The sequence below is a fragment of the Vigna umbellata genome, chromosome 1 (genome assembly GCF_029865625.1).
Source record: "Vigna umbellata cultivar VRB3 chromosome 1, Vumbellata_1.0, whole genome shotgun sequence".
NCBI classification, from domain to species: Eukaryota; Viridiplantae; Streptophyta; class Magnoliopsida; order Fabales; family Fabaceae; genus Vigna; species Vigna umbellata.
In genome coordinates this window covers 107712345-107732737 of record NC_142165.1, presented here as the reverse complement: position 1 = coordinate 107732737, position 20393 = coordinate 107712345, and the positions used below count along the sequence as shown (strand labels likewise).

At 34.6% G+C, this 20393-nt stretch overlaps 1 protein-coding gene across 5 annotated transcripts in view; it reads left to right on the top strand.

Annotated features, from left to right (window-relative positions):
* Window positions 1-20393, top strand: part of ALY3 (DNA binding protein) — a 28780-nt gene that overhangs the window by 5120 nt on the left and 3267 nt on the right. For all 5 annotated transcript variants that reach the window (XM_088105477.1, XM_088105476.1, XM_088105473.1 and 2 more), the window contains 11 exons: window positions 51-420; window positions 1330-1407; window positions 6275-6486; window positions 6592-6642; window positions 7604-7927; window positions 8011-8189; window positions 8665-8947; window positions 17441-17674; window positions 19251-19412; window positions 19527-19670; window positions 19754-19978. In XM_088105477.1, coding sequence (XP_087961603.1) covers window positions 51-420; window positions 1330-1407; window positions 6275-6486; window positions 6592-6642; window positions 7604-7927; window positions 8011-8189; window positions 8665-8947; window positions 17441-17674; window positions 19251-19412; window positions 19527-19670; window positions 19754-19978 — 2262 coding nt within the window. The remainder of the gene's footprint in view (window positions 1-50; window positions 421-1329; window positions 1408-6274; window positions 6487-6591; window positions 6643-7603; window positions 7928-8010; window positions 8190-8664; window positions 8948-17440; window positions 17675-19250; window positions 19413-19526; window positions 19671-19753; window positions 19979-20393) is intronic.

Sequence of the window (20393 nt, the reverse complement as noted above, 5' to 3'; positions counted from 1 at the left end):
CTGTTATTTTGTTGTAATGAACAGTAATTATAGGCAGTTACTGTTTTCAGCATTCAAAATCAGAAAAAGCTGGAGCCAAGTTTTGCAGTTCCGAGTTGGATGATGGTAGTTCTGAGTTGAGTTTGGGAAGCACTGAAGGTAATAATGAAGAATACTCTAGAAAAACAATTCATCGGAGTGGTAGAGAAATTACTGGAAGAGGAAGGAATGAAGAAAAGAAAATAAAACAATATGGAAAGAATTTAGAGCCTGAGGGGAGTTTAAACAAGCATTTGAATGACATAAAGGAAGCCTCCAGTGGGACAGATGATGGTAAAAATTTTATCAAATCCAACTTCACTGATTTTGTAGATACCAAAAATGCGAGGTCCTCTTACAAGGGTTCCAGGACGAAAAGTAAAAAGCTAGTCTTAGAGAAAGGTATTTGGTAGTTGTTTTAATTCCCATTCCTCTTTAAGTTGGATGTCTTTGTTATAAATGATATATTTATCGGACTAGGTGTTTCTAAATGAATCTATGGCTTAGCTTAATTTTATACTAAACAAGTGTGGTATAAAAGGATTGAAAACGGAGCAACTTGATTGGTATTAGGTGTTTTTGTCATTAGGCAGGGCATACTGTATTTCGGACTGAAAGAAGGTATTCATTCTCCAGAATATGATGCTGTTCTTTCTTAATAAATGAAAAGCACACATGTCCCATATAAAGCAATGTTCAAATTATCATATGGCTCTTTGGCTTTTTTGTTATATCTTCTTTTAATTTTTAACTTTATGTTTTCATCTTTCAAATCCTTTTATCACTTTAGTTGGAAGCTGAGTTCTTTTGTCCATGAAATATTAACATGCACAAGAAGTCTTTACAGGCCTAAAATTTTATTGGAAGGTTGAAACATTAAGTGATATGCATTACTAAGGCCTTTTTGTCGGGCTAAAAGTTTCAAAATTTTGGTGCAAGAGTTGCTGTACTTGCCTACTTGGTGATGTTTGAGCAGGAAAAGAAACTTGAGAATCTATTTTGTTTTGCTTTTCAATATTGAGTAGGATCTGAGATAGATTAATTGGATTAGATGTTTACATGATGAAACCTCTAGCTTTTTATTCTCTTAAACATTAAAACGTTATATTGTTAGAACTCGAAACTATTTTTTATGATAGTAGTTATAGAGTTTGCTTGAACTTTGGAATTCATATTGGTTTGCGCTTTACTTCTTTCCCCTGACGACCGCTTTCCTTGGGTTCAAATATTTTCCTGTTATTCTTCCAACTTATAAGTTTTTGTTAATGTTATCATTCACCACTCCCTTTCCCGTTGCTTCTTTCTTTGTAGATGAAGGTTCTGCTTTTGATGCTTTAAAAACTTTGGCTGATTTGTCTTTGATGCTGCCAGTAACAAACCCTGACACTGGTAAGGCGCTTAAGTTTAAATATTAATGTTATTATTTAAATGTTTTCTTCTCCCATCTCCTGTAGACCAATCTGAATAAATAATAAGTTTGCTAGTACCGCCGTGTGTGGTTATATGCACCTATCCCCACCCTTTCCTTAACCTCATTAGTTGGCATAACCATTCATTTACTCAATGATTTTACAATGGAACTATAATCCGTCATGTAATTTTCTGTTATGAGGGTGGAAGATTTTGTGCATTGTAAGGTTAAAGCAGTCTTTACATTTACAATTTGAATCTTCTATTTAAGAGACATTCTAACTGAAAGTATGTGACTAAATTCTAGATGTGCATAATAATATGAATGCTTGAAAAACAATTGCTACTAACAAAGGAGAGTCATTACTAGTTAAAATTAGAAGGACATACAGAGATACAAGATAAATGATTGTAGCCAAGTAAAATTCCCTTGCCCCAAAACTACAAGCCAAAAACTGAAAGAAAACCACATCTGTGGCTCAATTTTGGTATTAATTGGATCCATAATCCTATCTGTAATGAATGTGCTTTTAATTATGTCTTTTTCCTAGTGCATACTTTTATGTTATTGGTCTCTTTGTGGCCTATCCTTTTTGATTTCATCATGGTTGCTTCCTTCTGGGATGCACTATTCTATGCATAAGCGTTGAACTGAATGCTTAATTAGTGAACACGCTGAGCTTTTATTGTATTCACTTTAGGGAAATGAAGAAGGTGGAGAATAGGTAATGGTGGGAGGTACATGCAAAGACACTTCATCACCATATTAGTATGTGTTTCAGAAGAAGAAAAATATTTGGTAAGAGAGTCTATCTGGTGGAGGTGTCCCTTTTATAGGGCTAGATGCAGATGAGTCACCTCCCGGACATCTGAGCATAGCCATGAGGTAATTCTAATGTGAAGTGGCTTCCTTAACTATTGGAAGCCTTAGCTTAAGAGGTGTAAGAAGCCATATAGGGCATCATAGAGTGCATGCTGGATGGTATTTGGGCACTAGATTGTTCCTTGGCCCATCAAAGGATTTAGGCAATCAAGACTGGGCCAAAATTTGTTGCACGTTCCTAGTTGTATGAGAAACCATTATGACAACATAACATTCAAGTGCAGATTTTTCACGAGGTAATAAGGCATTGAGTGTGGTTGGGTTCTAGAGCTATCATCTCATCAATCATATAACCTGTTGCTAACTTGGAAAGGGCCTCCTACTAAGTAGTGACAAAAGTATAATATGAAGAGGAAAAATTGTGATACAATAATAGCAATAAAAGTCCTATTCCCATAATTGAGATCTTCTATATGTTGGGAAGTCCCACATCACTTGTCTTAAACCTTTGAATGTGACTTATACATTTGTTGGACAACTTCGCTTAATGCTAATTTGTTTCAACATGGTATCAAAGCCTTTGGTAAACAACTTGGCTTAATGCTAATTGGTTTTAAAATGAAATCTGACACTATATGGATTACACAATGACATTTGACCAGGTTAAAAGACAAAAGTTATTATTTACCACTGCCCCCTCTTGACAACATCTGCCAATGTCTTTCTTCCCTCTTCCTTTCCATAGAGTAAAAGCCATACAATCTAGTCTTCTCATTCATGTTTCCAATGGTCTTCTTTATGTGTTCAAATTACCTTCATTGGCTATCTGTTATGTTTTTTCTCAATTTGTGTTACACCAATATATCCTTGTATACAGTTATTTTGTATCTTTCCTTTTCATGTGGCCACATATTCGTCTTACCACTCTTGTTTATGCTACTTCGGTCTTTTCTCTTGCCCCTTTAAAGTCCAACATTCACTACCATAGATATACAACAATATAATGAAGTTTCACTTTCAGCTTGGTAGGTCATTTTGCAATCGCAGAAACACTCGATGACTTTCTCCATGTAGCCATCCTGTTTGTATCCTGTATGACATTCTCAAATATTTCCCCGTAATAGAATGACATCTCTCAGTTTTACTCATAGAACATATTCCTTTTGTCTTTTGCTACGTAAGTGAAAACCGTTTGTTTCCAACAAAGCCTGTCTCTAAAGCTCAAATTTAAAGTTAACTGTTACCCTTGATTTTTCAATTAAAGCTGTCATCTGCAAAAAAAAAATACAGTATGGAATTATCTCTTGTGTGCCCCTAGTAAGCAAATAGACTATATACTTTTATGGAGAAGAAAAAGATGTGGAGATTATGGGTTGTATGAGAATTGCATACAGAATATGTGATTTTATGGAGAACAATTAGTCTATTGTCAAATACCCAGGCAGATTTGGAGCAGAAGATATTATGGCAAGAGATGATTCATCTAAACTTTCTATGGAATGCTCCTCTATTGACATGGAATGAACATGACTGTTAAATTATGAGTAGAATAGTCTCTAGGGGTTGCTTCAATGTAGGTGACAAAGAGGCCTTTCTAGAACTCAAGGAGAAAGAACTGAAGAATTAAGACAATGAATAACCAAAACTTGAGAAACAGAATCTGGTTTTATAGGAGAGGTAAATGTCTAAGAATGTGACATTAGACATGTGGAAGCATGTGGCTACTGAAAATCTGAAATAATGTCCCTGGGGAGTTCCAACCGATTAGCAAAATAGCCAGATCACTGCCGTCCAACATTAACTTTCAGTGGTACTGTGTCAATCACAGACGTGAGTGCACCCATTGGCTGCGAAACGAAGTGTTTCATGTTGTTACTGAAGGTTATTATAGTCATCCACCTTAATGTTCAGGGTCTGGTCCATGAGGACATGGGGACAAATCCAATTTCTTTTTTTTCTTTCCCTATTTTATTGTATTTTTCTGGGCTCATTAATGCTGAAAAGAAATTATGTTAGAAATGTGGGGGAATAAGACAGTTAGGATATTGATTAATTTGTTATCAGGTTAACGTGTTAAATAAGTAGGAGGATGTAAGGAGAAAGGATTATGCTAATTTTTATCATTTGTAAATTGAGCATTAGCTCTTTGTGAAGGGGGAGACTCTTAGATGAGAGGTTGCTCTCCTACTCTGTTCTTTTCTTACTATACAATGAAGTCTCTGTTTTCTTTTGTATTTCTTATTCTTGGTTCACGTAACTTATTTCCGTGTTCAACTTAAACTTTTGGGCTTGGTCCACTAGATAAGAAATTGAGCCCCCTATATGTAATTCCAACTCAGCCTTTTTGGCCTCTTTTCCCAACTTATTGACCTATTTGAGTTGTTTTTCTTTTGTTGCTGTTCTTGATTTTTTCTTGGTCCATCCACCAATTTTATCTCTTCCCTGCCACCATGATTTCTTTCTCTGGCCTCTTGATTTGATCCCTAGAACTTCATCTTTACATCTGATATCCTTTTCCTTCAAACATTGGAAACAGAAACTTGGTGGGTTCTGCCATTCATGCGTTGGCCAAACTTGAGACTTGAATTGCTTGAGGAAGATAATCCCTCAACAATGTATATTGATAATACTGAATTTTAATCAAATTAATGGGATGGGAATACTGTCCCGATTTATGGACACAAATTAGATCTGTACAAAAAGGTAATATGAGAAACTAAAACATTCGTATCTCAACACCCCTCAATTAGGAGCATATAAATTGTTTGCTTCAAGCTTGGTACATATAGCAAATTGTTTGTACTTCAAGAGACTTGATGTATATATCATTCAGTTGATTGTTAGAGTTTATAAATGAAGCAGTGACTTCCCTGGAAGTGATCTTCTCATGGATAGTAACAATCTATATTTGTGTTTAGTCCTGTTGAAATGTAATAAGTTTATTTTATTCATGTGTGTAAACCCAACTTTAGGGTTAGGGTTGTATTCTGCCCTCCTTGGTACTCTATAAATAGAGTAGCAAAGCTATACATATCAAGACACATTAATCCACTATTTTTTTAGTTATTTTTAAGCTCTTCAAGTAGTCCATCATGAAGACTAGATTAGATGCTATAAGTCGAGCTATTTAGCTGTCAAAAATGAGTTTCATTGGCTCAATTTGCAAAAGCTTGAGCTCAATAAGGACTTTTTAAACCAGATAATTCATGTGTGGTAATGGCCATAGCTTGATATCTAGCCTTCACACTAGATCTAACCACAATGTTTTGCTTCTTGCTTTTACAAGAAGTAAGATTTCCTCCAATTAGAATACAATATCGAGTTTTTTCTGCGGTTACTGGGAGATCTACCCTATTGCTCATCTGTGTAAGCAAGATGTGTTATTTTTTTGACCAACTAACCTACTATCTAATTATCACTGACAAACCAAAGGATGTGTCATCATAAGACTTCGGTTGACCAGCAGTCCTTGACAGCAGCTGCATGGTGGAATTCCTTGCATTTAGATACACATATGCCAACTTAAGAATCAGAATAATGTGTGAAATATTGCTTAATATGTTCATTTTATTGTCATAATCTGGATAATGTCAGGGAGACAAACGGACTAATTACAATACAGATTACACAAAATCTCAACAAGAATACTCATTATGCAACTCTTTCTTCAGTAGTTTATGAACTGAGCTCAGCTTTTTAGTCTGCAGAAGAACAATAGACTTAGTAGCCTGGTATTACTTTTTTAGTGGTATACTAATTTAAAATAATTTTTTAGATGCTTCTCTCTGTTGATATTCCTTTCCTTTTGCACTGTTTTGCCTTGTAATTTTCTCCCTGTATTCTGTATCTTCCTGCAATGTACTTAACAAACTTCATAGAATGGCAATATCTGTTTCAATTTGTCTTCATCGAGTTCCTTCCACCCCTGCTAAAGAAAATATCTATTCATTGTATGGAAAATCCTTTTTTTGTCTATACTTTATGATTGTTTAAATATTTTCGGTACTGTTTTCTGTGTGTCAGAGTCATCTGCACAGTTCAAGGAAGGGAATCGTGATGTTGTCGATGAATCTAAAATGGAAGCACATAAAGTATTTATTAAGATTGAAAGCAGTGCTTCAAGTAAGTTTCCCAAGGTTTTTTCTGATAATGGAGTTGTTGCACCTGAAGCAGAGGGAACACTCCAGCTTAATGCAGGATTCAGAAAAAGGAAACAAAAATCTTTTAACTTGAAAGTAAGAATTGTTTATTGTCCAGTATCAATTTTGTGGTTCCTTATTTAATATTTTCTGTGATATGGACTCGTTCCATGCAAGTATGATGTATTTTGTTTGTTGCAGAATGATGAAACTCAAACTGGTTCTCATTTAAGTGGTTCCCAGAAAACCAAGGTATGCAATTATTGATTATTAAAGCTATAATGATATATAATTTGGTTCCCAGACCTTATTTTGTTCCTTTTTAAATTGGGATTAAAAAAATAGGATAAAGTATCTCATTCTAGCACAAAACCTGAGTTTCGAACCCTTGGTCAAGGTATATGTGAAGAACTAAAGATGGAAGTAATTTTGTATGACCATAAAATCAAGGCAATCATTCTTATGCAATAATACTATGAGAATAAGTCGGTTATGACCATTGCCTATAATCTAGTGTAGCAAGGCAGGACCAAACATATCTAAATAGATATACACTTCATAGAAAATAATCTAAACATGGACGTTGTGTTTGCTCATGTCACTACAAGACTTCAGATGGTAGACATTTTCACTAAGGGGTTTCCTCATGGTAGATTCTAGGATCTTGTAAACAAGATAAGATTGATTGATATTCATTTACCAATTTGATGGATAATGTTATATAGAGTGGTTTATGTCTTAATCTTTCTATTTATTTCAACATATTTTGTTTCCTTGTTTTAGAGAGATTCATTGTTACACATGGAAGATCTAAGAATGTAATTGGCGTGGTTATTATCAATGAATTTATTCCTTGTTTTCCTCTGTAGTTCAAGTACTAAAGCTTTTAGGAGTTCTGTGTTGGGTTACATGTTGGATATAAAACCAGCCTTTGCCTAAAATTTTGAGTTGTAAGATGATGGCTCATCAATGGTTATATTACATTTGTATCTATCATATTTCATGTTGCATTATCTAATTACTTTCCCTTTCTATTTTGACTTTTCATATATTTCTAGTTTTCTTTCCTGTATTTCATTACCCATAGATCTTTGATGCCGCCTTGCTTTGCAAAAACGTATCTCCAGTTTTATTTGCACCTGATGTTGTTTTGTATATTACTATACTTTAATGTTCCTACTTACAGTGTGCACCTTTTCTCTCTTCGTTTTAGCCTACTGATGAGGTGAAGAAATCCTTGGTTAAAGGTAAGCGGTCATCTATTTCTACACCACATCCAAGACAACTAAAAGCGGCGAAATCCCCCGGAAATCTGTCTTCAGGTTCTAATGACAAAAGGGAAAGGAATGATTCATCTTTTTCCCCCATAAAGGTTTCATCTACTAATCAAGTCATTCCATTAGACAGAGGAAGGCCAAGAAGAAAAATGGAGAAACCAAAACCAATGACACAAGATTTGGTGGTGTCCAGAAATACTTTTAGCAGTCAACATAATAAACCCATTGCTTCACTCCCAGATGGTTCTTTTAGTCAAAAGGTTAATAATCTGTCATTTGTACTGTGGCATCAATTGATTTCTTTGTCTATATTAGGAAAGTAATTTTACTTTTGTTATCATAGGGAAAGCTTATCAATTGTCTGTCATCATATCAAATGAGGCGATGGTGCACTTTTGAGTGGTTTTATAGTGCTATCGATTACCCATGGTTTTCAAAGAGAGAGTTTGTGGAGTACTTAGACCATGTTGGATTGGGTCATGTTCCTAGATTGACTCGTATTGAGTGGGGCGTCATCAGAAGGTATTTAATTTGAAATGTTTAAATGTTACTTCATTCTACACTATCATTGCATTCATGATTGAGTGTTTGGAAAAACTTCTACAAGTTTGTGGCGGTTGAAGAAAATTTCATATTAGCTTTTTTTAGCTTGTTTCATTGAACTTTTTGGTGAAGCTTATCAAAATAAGCACCTTTTAGATCATTTCAACAAAATTCATGGTTAAATTTATGATGCAAGTTCTGATATTATTGGATAAGCATTTTAGTCGTTACCCAAGTGCATCCAAGACTATTAGATATATAAAATCATTCATATACCTCCACTTGATGGCTTAAGTTTCTGAGTTTAGTTTTTTAGTGACATGGTATTAGAGGTTTTATGATGAAGCGGTCATGAGTTTTTAATCTTTGCACCCAACATTCTTATAATTCTTGTGATTTTGGGTTGAGTTGGTATTGGATAAATGACTTCATATGCATGCTACTCTTTATGCAGTTCTCTTGGCAGACCAAGAAGATTTTCAGAGCAATTTTTGACAGAAGAGAAGCATAAACTTCATGAATACCGGGAATCTGTTAGATCACATTATGCTGAAATTCTTGCTGGTACCAAGGAAGGACTTCCTACTGATTTGGCCCAACCTTTAATTGTTGGGCAGCGTGTTATTGCTATTCATCCGAAGACAAGAGAGATTCATGATGGAAGTGTACTAACTGTTGATCATTGTAGGTATAGGGTTCAGTTTGACCAACCGGAACTCGGGGTTGAATTTGTCATGGTATGCTTCCTTCTCTTTTAACAAATGATAATGGGAGGAAGAAGGAAATGTAGTGGCTGCCTAAACTGTTGTTTTATTATTGTACTTGAAAAGTATATATACGAGGAAAAGAGCTTGAAATACCTTAATTTAGATATCTCTGCTGATTATATATAAGGATCAATGGCTTACAATAAAATCTTAAGAAAAGAGAGAAGATAAAGTAAACTATTTCAACACTCTCTCTCAAGCTAGAACGTACAAATTGTACTTTCTAATCTTGGAAATATAAGTTGAATGTAAGCTCCCCTCAAGGATTTTCTCAAAACATCTGGAAGCTGATCATTGGAGCCAACAAACTTGGTGCAAATTTCCTTGGACAAAAACTCTTTTCAAAAAGGATGACAGTCAATTCCTTGGACAATACATCCTCAGTTCTTGAATTTCACAAAACCTCTGTTAGAGAAATTTTTTATCCACAAATGTTTCTTGAAGTTCACAAATGAGTGATGTCATTGCCCTATATTTAGCTTCAACATTTGGTTGAACAATTACATTATGTTTCTTGCTTTTTCAAGAAATAACATTCATTCCAATGAAAATACAATATCAAGTGAAACACTTGTATGTAGGAGACCATGCCCAATCAACAATACAATATCCAGATATTTGGTTACTTCCTTTGACTTCATAAAGAAAACCTTGTCCTTAGAGCCTTTTCAAGTATCTAAGTATGCGAAGCACAACATTCTAATGATTAGTGCGAGGAGTTTGCATAAATTAACTAACCATTTAAACTACAAAATATATGATAGACTTAGTAACGGTAAGGTAATAAGTTTTCCCTCAAGTCTTTGGATCTGATAATGGCTCAGTTTATTCTACCATTATGTTTGGTTTCGACCCATAGGACGATCCAGAGGTCTTCAATCAATCATTCATGTTTCTTTCAAGATTTCTGACATTTTTTTTAGAAATAAAAATATCTTCTTTTGATTGAGTCACTTCAGTGCCTAGGAAGTATAAGGCACAAAAGATCTTTAGTTTGAAAGTGTTTGCACAAATATTGCTTTAACTAATCAATTTTTGGTTGCATCATTCCTTGGGATAATTATATAATCATCATACTCAATTAGATAAACACATTTTCTAGGAGATGTATGACAATAAAAGATTGAATAATCAATTTCATTTTACTTTAGCCTAAAGATTTGAATAATATGACTAGACTGCCCAAACCAATCATGTGGAAATTGCTTGAGACCATGGAGAGACGATCTCAATTTACAAACCAAACCAAACTTCCCTTGAGCAAAAAAAGTAGGAGATTACTCCATGTAAGTGTTCTCCTCGAGATCACCATGAAGAACATCATTCTTAATATTTAATTGATGAAGAGGTCGTCGCGTGAAGAGACGAACCAGATCCAGTGGTCGTCAGATGGAGCAGTGACGGCGAACGACGGCGGACAGCGGCAGATAGATGTGAGATGGCAGAGAACCAAGTTGAAGAGCTTTAAACTGCAATTGACAGCTGCAGGTAGTGACAAGACAACCGTGGACAACGGCAAAGGGCACCGGACAGATGCAAACGACAATGACAATGCTGGTAGACAACCCAGGACAGAAACCAGAGCAGGATGAACCTGCTCTGATACCAACTTGAGACTAAAAACTGATAAAAATATATTATTGAGGGCTTAACAAATCCCTTTCATTATCTTCTATATATATTGAAAAAGCGAGAGTACATGGAACACCAAGAGTCTGCACTAGACCTCTAGATACAGAACTAGGTACTACTCATTACTGGTCTAGCAGACTAGCCTTAATGATGATATGTAACAGTAATTATTCTAACGTAATCCTAATTATATATCTATCATTGTAATCCAAACCATATATTTAAGTATGTCTGTTAGGTTTCTAGATAGAGGAAACCAAGAAAACAACTGCAAACTCCTAAACTCACTGAATAGATCTCGTATTATTGATTCTAAGCAACAAGTATTGCATGAATGCTTCCAAGGGACAATGTTCCCCTTCCCACAGGATGCCAATGATCCTATCAACAATTCTCAAACATTAAAAACTATCCCCTTGCATACAAAGACCCCACTCTATATAGAAAGTCTGACTCAACCTAACAACCCAACTAACAAATACTTTTTAATATGTTTCCTCCTATCATACACATAACATATCCTACCAATATCCCTTTTGGAGGCAAGAATATCCTAGGAAGTCATATTTGATGGCTTTTCGGAAAATTCCTTGGATGATAGTTGGGAACCTAACACTTATGATTTTCTTATTGCTCTAAGAAAAGGAACATGGTCTTGTACTATGTATCCCTTTTCTCAATTTGTGTCCATTGAATGCCTTTCTATTTAACGCCTGAGTTTTTTCTCTGCTTTCAATGCAGTTCAAGTCCCTACACCATCTGAAGAAGTGCTGAAGGATGAGAACTAAGTTAAAGTCATGAATGAAAAATGAGTGTCTTAGAAAAAATCTAGAGATGAGTAAACAAATGTGTAGGTAGTCAGCAATAATTATGGAATTACTTTTCTTGACAATACATTGGTATTTAAAGGAAATAAATCTCTGGACATAAAGACTCTAAATCTGGAGCAAATCTACCCAATAAACTCTTAATCCCAATCCCTTAATTTCAATAATTGGAGATTGTTGACAAGGCACAAGATGAAAAGGTTGTGGGATGCAAGTAGATTTATAATGTAAAGTGTTTGTTGTGCACCACATGCCACAAAAGCCCAAAAGCAATGAGAAAAAAGGGTGCAACTTTGGTTGGGAATCACACCTGTTCAGAACAAACAAACAGAACTGTGAATTAACGTTTTGTCTTATTATGTTATGCAATAACGAGGAGGTAGAAGTTCTTATATCAGGCAATTACAAATTAGTTAGAAGCACGAGAACTTTTGTCTTATTGTACAAAATAGTTTAACAAAAGGTATAATCATTCATACATCAGCTGACAAGATAACAACCACTAGACAATCTAACCAAATAGACGATGCTAATAAGCCACATGTTCTATCAGATGATCTAAGCTATTACAGTTCTTATGGAACAAAACCACAGTTTTGGGAGTGATGAAAGTAGTTTCACGGTGAATAAGGGTTAATACGGTAGACTTGAGGTGAAGCTCATTTACTTAGCCCACTCTAGACCTACACAGCATATGTTATGAGTGTGGTCAGCTATAAACAAAATCCTTCAATATTTGAAGACAAGCTTGATATGGGTTTATTGTTTAAGAATAATGCAAAGTGAAATATGGAGGTGTATACTGAAGCATATTGTGTAGGGTTTGTTACTAATAAGAGTCCAATTCAAGATATTGCATGTTCTTGGATGGAAACTTGATGACTTGGAGAAGTAAAAAACAAAATGTATTTACAAGGTCTAATGCAATGACTAAATTCTGAGCTATGATGCGAGGGGTGTGTGAACTGTTATGATTGAAAATGATCTTAAAGTGAAATGTGAAGAACCTATGATTCTCTAGTTTGATGATAAATCACCTGTTAACATTGTTCACAATTGAGTTCAACATGATAGAACCAAACACTTCATTAACAAAATCTAGATAATGACCTTATCAGTGCTTCCTACATCACATCCTGACTTACATTTGTTTAAAAAAGGTCTTCCCATAGAACAATTTCATGATCTTACATGCAGGCTGAGAATGACATATATTCATTCATCAACTTGAGGGAGGAGTCTTGGCTTATTAAGAAATATTATGTTGAGTCACTAGTAGTTATTAATGATCTTTATCTTTTATCTTCAGTTACTTTGTTATTAATCTTTATTTGTATTTTGGACTTAATCCATATTTTCCTTATTATGAATGTAGTACCTTATGTGTATTTACTATATAAGGGAGATTAATCCCATATAGTTTTTACAATATTCATTATGACATCTAGAACCAAAGGTTCTTTTGGAAAAAATTCCGTCACCTTCACCACGAAAACTGTTGGAGTTGTTGCAATCTCCTCCCGTCAACATCGTCGGGCTCCAATTTCCACTGACAACCATACAATTTTGATCGTCTTTGCTAGGTGACCACTGTGCCATCAACGATGCCTTCATCGGGGCTCCCACGCGCCCTCATATGCCCCTCGAAGTTCCAGATTTGCGCCCTTTCTCCGTCACGTGACGACATGTCCCAACTCTTCTCCGACAGCGATTTAGAGTGTCGAGGTCACCATTTTGTCCTCTTTCAGGATCTATGATTGGTGCCTTGATTAGGCCACAAGATTGACAGGTGTTATGCATTACATGGATGTCTTCCTCGAATCTGCTATTGTTGTTCAAATTTATCCCCCCTCACAGTCACATCTTGTGGATCCTTCTTCATCTAATATCACCGACAAATCTATTATTATCAATAACTTTTTCAAATGATACGAGGATCAACAACTTTCTAGTTCACTTTTGTTGGTCTGACTCAATCTTCTTTGGTCTTTGGGTTCTCGACTCAGGAGCCACATATCACATTATTGGTGACAAATCTTTGTTTTCATCTTTATTCTCTCCAGATAATTTACCTTCTGTTCAATGACTTATGCATCTAGGGTTTTAGCTCATGGTATTGAGACTGTTACCCTTTTTCCTTTTTTATCAATTGATAATGTTCTTTATGTCCTTGGATCTCTTTTTAACTTATTATCCATTAGTAGTCTAACATGTTCTCTTGATTGTGTTAAACATTTTGTTTGTTTACAGGACTGAAGTTCAAGATAGGTGATTTGATCGGATGTGAGTCTCATGGTCTTTATCATCTCTACCCGTCTACACATGTTGGCGTAGTTATAGAGTCTTCATCTCTTCTTTCTGCTCAGTTTGGTTATCTCAGTCTTGCCAAATTGTTGTAGCTTGTTCCCGACTTATCCAAGTTATCCAGTTTGGCGTGAGTCGTGTCAATTAGGCTAAGCATAGTTGTAGTTCCTTATGAGTCTCCCAACGTGCTTCGTCTATTTTTTCCTTACTTCAATCTGACATTTGGGGGCCTAGTCGTCTTAAGTCTAACTTAGGTTTTCAATAATTTGTTACTTTTATTCATGATTATTCCAGATGTACTTAGTTGTTTTCAATAAAAAATTGTTTTGAATTATTTCATATATTGCAATCTTTTTTTAATGAAATTAAAACTTGGTTTGGTGTCTCTATTCAAACTTTGCGAAATGATAATGGTTGCAAATATCTTTCCCATTCTCTTAAACAATTTATGGTTTCTCATGGCATTCTCTATCAAACTTCATGTGCTTATACACCTCAGCAACATGGAGGTGGTTGAGCGCAAAAATAGATATCTTATTGCAATAACTCCCACTCTTTTAATTCATGATAAGGTTCCTCAATATTTTTAGGATGATGCTATTCTTACTTCATGTTTTCTCATTAATCGCATGCCCTATTCAGTTTTAGATGATAAAATACCTCATTTTATTTTATTTTCTCATGAACCTCTTCATCCCTTACCTCTAAAAGTTTTTGGGTCTACATGTTTTGTTCATAATTTGTCTTGGTCTTGATAAGTTATATCCTCGATCATACAAATTTGTGTTTTTAGGATTTACTTGATCACAAAAAGGATACAAATGTTTTTCTCTTTCTCTTCACCACTATTTTGTTTCTACTAATGTCATCTTCAATGAATCTTCTTTTTATTTTAAAGGTCATTCTTCTTTTGATATGACTTCATCTAATACAGTCAATATTCCTTTTATTTGTGGTCCTCCAGTTGTGCCTTGTCCACCACCACCATCATATTCTCTTCCACCACCACTTCAGGTTTATAGTTACAAATATCGTTCTCAACAACCACTAGGTGACTCAATCCAAGTGCCAACTACTTTGTCTTCTCTTGGCTTTGACAAATGAGTCTGATCTTCTAGTTGTCCTCCGAAAAGGTATCTGTTCTACTCGTAATCCCTCTCCAAATTATATTGTTTTGAGTTATTATAGATTATCTTCACCTATTTATATTTGTCTTTCGTCTATTTCTTCTGTGACCATTCCAAAATCTGTCAGTGATGCCTTAGCCCATCTTGGTTGACGTCAGGTCATGCTAGATGAACTAAGTGTTTTTCAGAATAGTGGAACTTGGGAGCTTGTCTCATTACTATCCAGGAAATCTATAATTAGTTCCAGGTGGGTTTTTGCTATCTCAGTTTGTCCTAATGATACTATTGATCGCCTCAAAGCCCGTCTTATGACCAAAGGTTGAACACAAATTTTTTGGGTTGGATTATGGTGATACCTTTTCTCTAGTGGTAAAGATGGCTTCTGTTTGTTTGTTTATAGCCATGATTGCTCTTCAACAATGACCTATTTACCACCTAGATGTCAAAAATGCATTGTGTAATGGAGATTTGCAAGAAGAAATTTATATGGAGCAACTTTCGGGATTTGTTGCTCAAGGGGAGTTTTATGGGTTGCTATGTCGTCTTTGCAAATCCTTATATGACACAAAAACAGTTTCCTTGGGCCTTCTTTGGAAAATTTAGAAACCTTCAAAAATTTGTTATGACTCGGTGTTAGACAGATCATTCAATCTTTTATCGCCACTCGAGTATTGAATTTGTCTACTTGATAGTATATGTTGATAACATCATTCTTACATGTAGTGACCACTATGACATCTCTCGGATAAAACATCTTTGTCACCATTTTCAAACCAAAGATCTTTGCAAACTCAGTTATTTCTTAGGTATTGAGGTGGCACAATCCAACAATGGTATTGTTATATCTCAAAGGAAGTATGCATTGAATATTATTGAAGAAACTAGGTTGATGAATTCAAAAATGATTGATAAACCCCTAGATCCCGTTGGAAGCCACACATCGATTAGAAATAAGGCAAATTTACAGTATTTAAGTGTGTACAAACCTCATCTTATAAGCCAATTTTATAGGGTTGAGTTACTCTTAAAGTCTACTTCTTAACATGGTATCAAAGCCATTGTTAGAGCCTATCCTAACGAAATTTGTTGTTTGTCAGGCACACTATCGGGCTGCTATCAGATCATCCATTAATGTTAAGTCCCACGATCGAGATGTATATAACTCGACGTGAGGAGTGTATATTGGAAGTCCCACATTAACTAGAGATAATGTCAATTTATGGTTTTGTAGGATTGAGTTAGGCTTAAAGTCCACTTCTTAAAAAATCCTAATACTAAACATCTATCAAATCAGGGAGAACTTATGTTAGATCTCGAGCAGTATAGAAGACTAGTTGAAAAATTAAATTATTTGCATTTACTCATCCTGACATTTCCTTTGAATCAGTATGGTAAACCAATTTCTTAATTCTCCATGTCAAGATCATTGGAATATAGTCATTTGTATATTAAAATAAATTAAAGGAGCTCCTGGAAAAGGGTTGTTATATGGTTTCAATAACCATACAAGAGTTGTTTGTTATTCAGATATTGATTGGATAGGATCTCCTTTTGATAGAAGCTCTACGTCCAAATATTGTATCTCCATTGATGGGTGTTATAATTTAGGGTAGAATGATGTATCTTATTACAATACAATCTATATATACAAGGCTAGAAAGCTATTTTAGGAAGTAAAATAATAACTTCGAGACAACCATATCCCTATGATTCAGGGATATCCCCATCATATATTGTAATTATAATTTGCTAAATAAGGAAACAATAAAACACAAAGGCAGAAATAATTCAGCTAATAAAACATATTCTAACAATGGGAACTTGATCTCTTGGAAAATCAGAAAACAAAGTCTTGTGACAAAATTTAGTGCAAAAGCAAAATATAAAGCTATGACCTCAGTCACTAGTGAGCTTGTTTGGTTTAAACAATTTCTTAGAAAATTACAATTTTGAGATATCACTTAAATGACACTTATATGTGAGAAATAATAATCTTGTCTTTCATGAGAGTACTAAACACATTGAGAATGATTGTCATTTCATTCGAGAGAATATTGTATCTGGGTACATCAAAATTGAGTTCGTTAACTAAAGTGATCAATTAGCAAATATACGATTATATTTGTAACAAACTTGATATATACTATTTGTATACACTTGCTTCAGGAGAAGTGTTAAATATATTAAATTATTAGATATCTTACACACACACACGTGTGTGTACTGGCGAAAATCAATTAAACTAGATTTTTTTTTCTCATATACCTAAACTTTTCAAGTTTTATCTTTTTATTTGTCATGGCTCTTAGGATCTTGCAATCCTCAATGAAATCCTATTATCTTGTGTTGGTATCCCTGAAAATTTGAGTAGGATCCTGATTTTAATAACCTTAGAAGGAATTGTTACTCTACTAGCGAATCAGTAGAGTTCATGTTGTATTTAGTTTTTGAATATCCGCATTGCTCTTCTCACCTCACTTTTCATCTTGTAACCCCATTCATGTCCCAAGTAGTATGATCACTTCACAATTTTCTTTGCCAATAGCATAATTTGACACATTTTTGTATCTCAGGATGTTGACTGCATGCCTTTGTATCCACTTGAAAATATGCCTACATCTCTGATACAACACAATACCTCTTCCGCCCAAATAAACGAGAACTTTGTTGAGCTCAAGCCTAATGGAAAACTGAAACAGAGAAAGGTTGCTGGGCACACAATATTGTCCCCCGGCGAGAACTCAGATACCAGTAAAAGCCTTCATATATCCCCCACTCTGCATGGACCTGGTGCTTTATCAAAACAGGTACAAATTTGTTGAGTTGGATTTTAATTCTGTATTGTGATGATAATTTGATTGCTTTAATTTCTTCACGATGTAAATTTCACATTAGTTCAGTCATCAGTGGCCGAGCTAGACCATTAGGAATTTAGAAATATCATCGTATAAAGGAGGGTCATTTCAGAAAAATAAAATAAATAATACAATAATTTTGTTAAAAGATCGTGTATGGTACAAGAATTAAGGGAATATACAAATTGAAGAAGGCAACTGACTTGTTGTCGATGAACAAGGCTCTGTCCTTGAGCTTGATATTTATCAAAAAACACTTGCCAACGGATCATTTTCTTCTCTTGTTCTCAATGATCTTTCAAAAGATATTCTCTAATATTTTGAGGACTTAATTTTTGCTGTATAATATTCTGGTTCAGTTGTTCTGATTTCTTAACTCTGCTGGACTTGAAGCTCTTTCAACTTTTTTTTGCATCAATCAGTGAAACAAGTAAACGATTGTGGTAAAAAGAATAGGAATATTGCTTTATCATAATTTGGGCGTATATTCTCACAGTGCATGTATCAGTATTCTGAGCTGAATTTAGAATTGGTGCAAGTGAAGCTTTCTGGAGGAATCTAAGAAACATTATTGAGTGCAATAGTGATTCTGGAAATGTTTTGTTTCTGTAAATGGCAACACATGGTTGTAATGTATCTATCTTGAATTGACACTCTCAAAGTCTCTACCTCCTTGCTTAAAGTTAGGAACCCAGAAACAGATTCCGGGTTCTCAGAGAGACTGGTGAGAAAAACCAAAAAGGGAAACTCAAAGTATAGTTTTCTAATGTTTTTATTGAATTACGGAGAACTAATAGAGAATCCTTTATCCAGGAGTTATTTGTTATTCAAATGTTGATTGGGTAGGATCTCTTTCTAATAGAAGACCTATTTCAAGATATTGTGTCTTAATTGGTGGTAATAACTTGATCACTTGGAAGAGTAAGAAACAAAGTGTTGTGACAAGATCTAGTGTAAAAGCATAATATAGAGTTATGGATTCAGCTACTTGTGAATTTATTTGGCTTAAGTAACTGCTTAGAGAGTTATAATTTGGATATGTCACTCAAATAACACTTATATGTGATTATAAGACTACTTTTCGTATTAGTTCTAATCCTATCTTTCATGAGATAACCAAATACATTGCGATTGACCGTCATTTCAATTGAGAGAAGATTGTATCTAGAGACATTAAGATTGAGTTCGTTAACTCAAGTGATCAGTTAGTATATATTTTCACTAAGTCCTTACAAGGACCGAGAATTGATTATATGTATAACAAATTTGGTACATGTGATTTATATGCACTAGTTTGTAGAAGAGGGTTATATATCTTGTCTTTTATCTTTTATCTTCTGTTTTTATGTTATTATCTTTGCCTATTATTATTTGTATTTTGGGATTAGTCCATATTCTTTTTATTATAAACACAGTGCCCAAAGTCTTTTTTCTACACAGAGGAGATTAATCTAATACCTAGTTTTCACTATATTCACTAATCCCTATGCAGTTTTCTAATCTTATATTTTTTCCATTTAATTCATAGGTATTTTCTTCAAGCTCCAAACCACAACCAAAAGTTGTGTGCAGCGAGATTGGTAATGTGCAACTACCATCAAGTTCTCAACCTTCCCTTCTTGAACATGTACATTCAAAAGAAGCTGACACATTGGCTATTTCAGATTTGAATCGTGCTCTAGACAAAAAGGTGTTTCCCAATTCATCTGCCTTTACCATTGTCCTGTTATGATAAAAGAAAATATCTTTCTTTCAAATATTCCTTTCTAAAATGAGTTTTGATCTGTTGATTTTGAACTTTTAGGAACGTATATTATCTGAACTGAAGCACATGAATGATGGGATATCAGAGAGCCAGAAATATGGAGACAACTCAGTAAAGGATTCAGAACTTTTTAAGAGGAATTACGCTTCTGTACTAAAGCAATTAACTGAAGCAAATGAACAGGCACAAATCTTCAATTGTTTTTCATCCTTACAACTTCTCATTCCAGTAATTTACAATTGTCTGAATGTATTGCACTTTTGCAGGTTTCCTCTGCCTTGTTTTGCTTGAGGCAACGCAACACATATCAAGCAAGCTCCTCCGTTTTTTCATTAAAGCCCATGGCTAATTTTGATGATCCTAGTGGTCAGGCGAGCTCTTCCAATTGTTCAGCTTGCCACAACCAAGAATCAATATCTCAGAGTCATATTGCTGAAATTGTTGAAAGTTCTAGAAGAAAAGCACGGACAATGATTGTTCAAGCTTCTCAGGTATAGAAAGGCAGCTAATTGCATCTAATTAAATTAGTAAATGCAACATTCGGATTAAATTGTTACAAACTAAAAGAACACAGCACTCAACAAAGTTATATATGGAGTGCTATTTAATGTTCATGCCAAACAGTTTGATCTTCCAGTTTTCTCATTTTTATATTAACATGAATTGCATACACTGCACAGTACAGTCACAGCTGTGCCACTATCTATAAAAAAGGTCATGACATCTCCCTTTAGGCAATATGCAGTAAAGTTTCTGAAAAAACATTCAAGAAAATGTTCCTGCTGACTGATCTATTTAAGCTTCAGTTTTATGATAAGATACTTTGTTGACGTCTTCCTTGATACACCTTATAAATAAATAAACTAATAACATGACATTTTCACAGGATATCATTTTCAGTTTTCT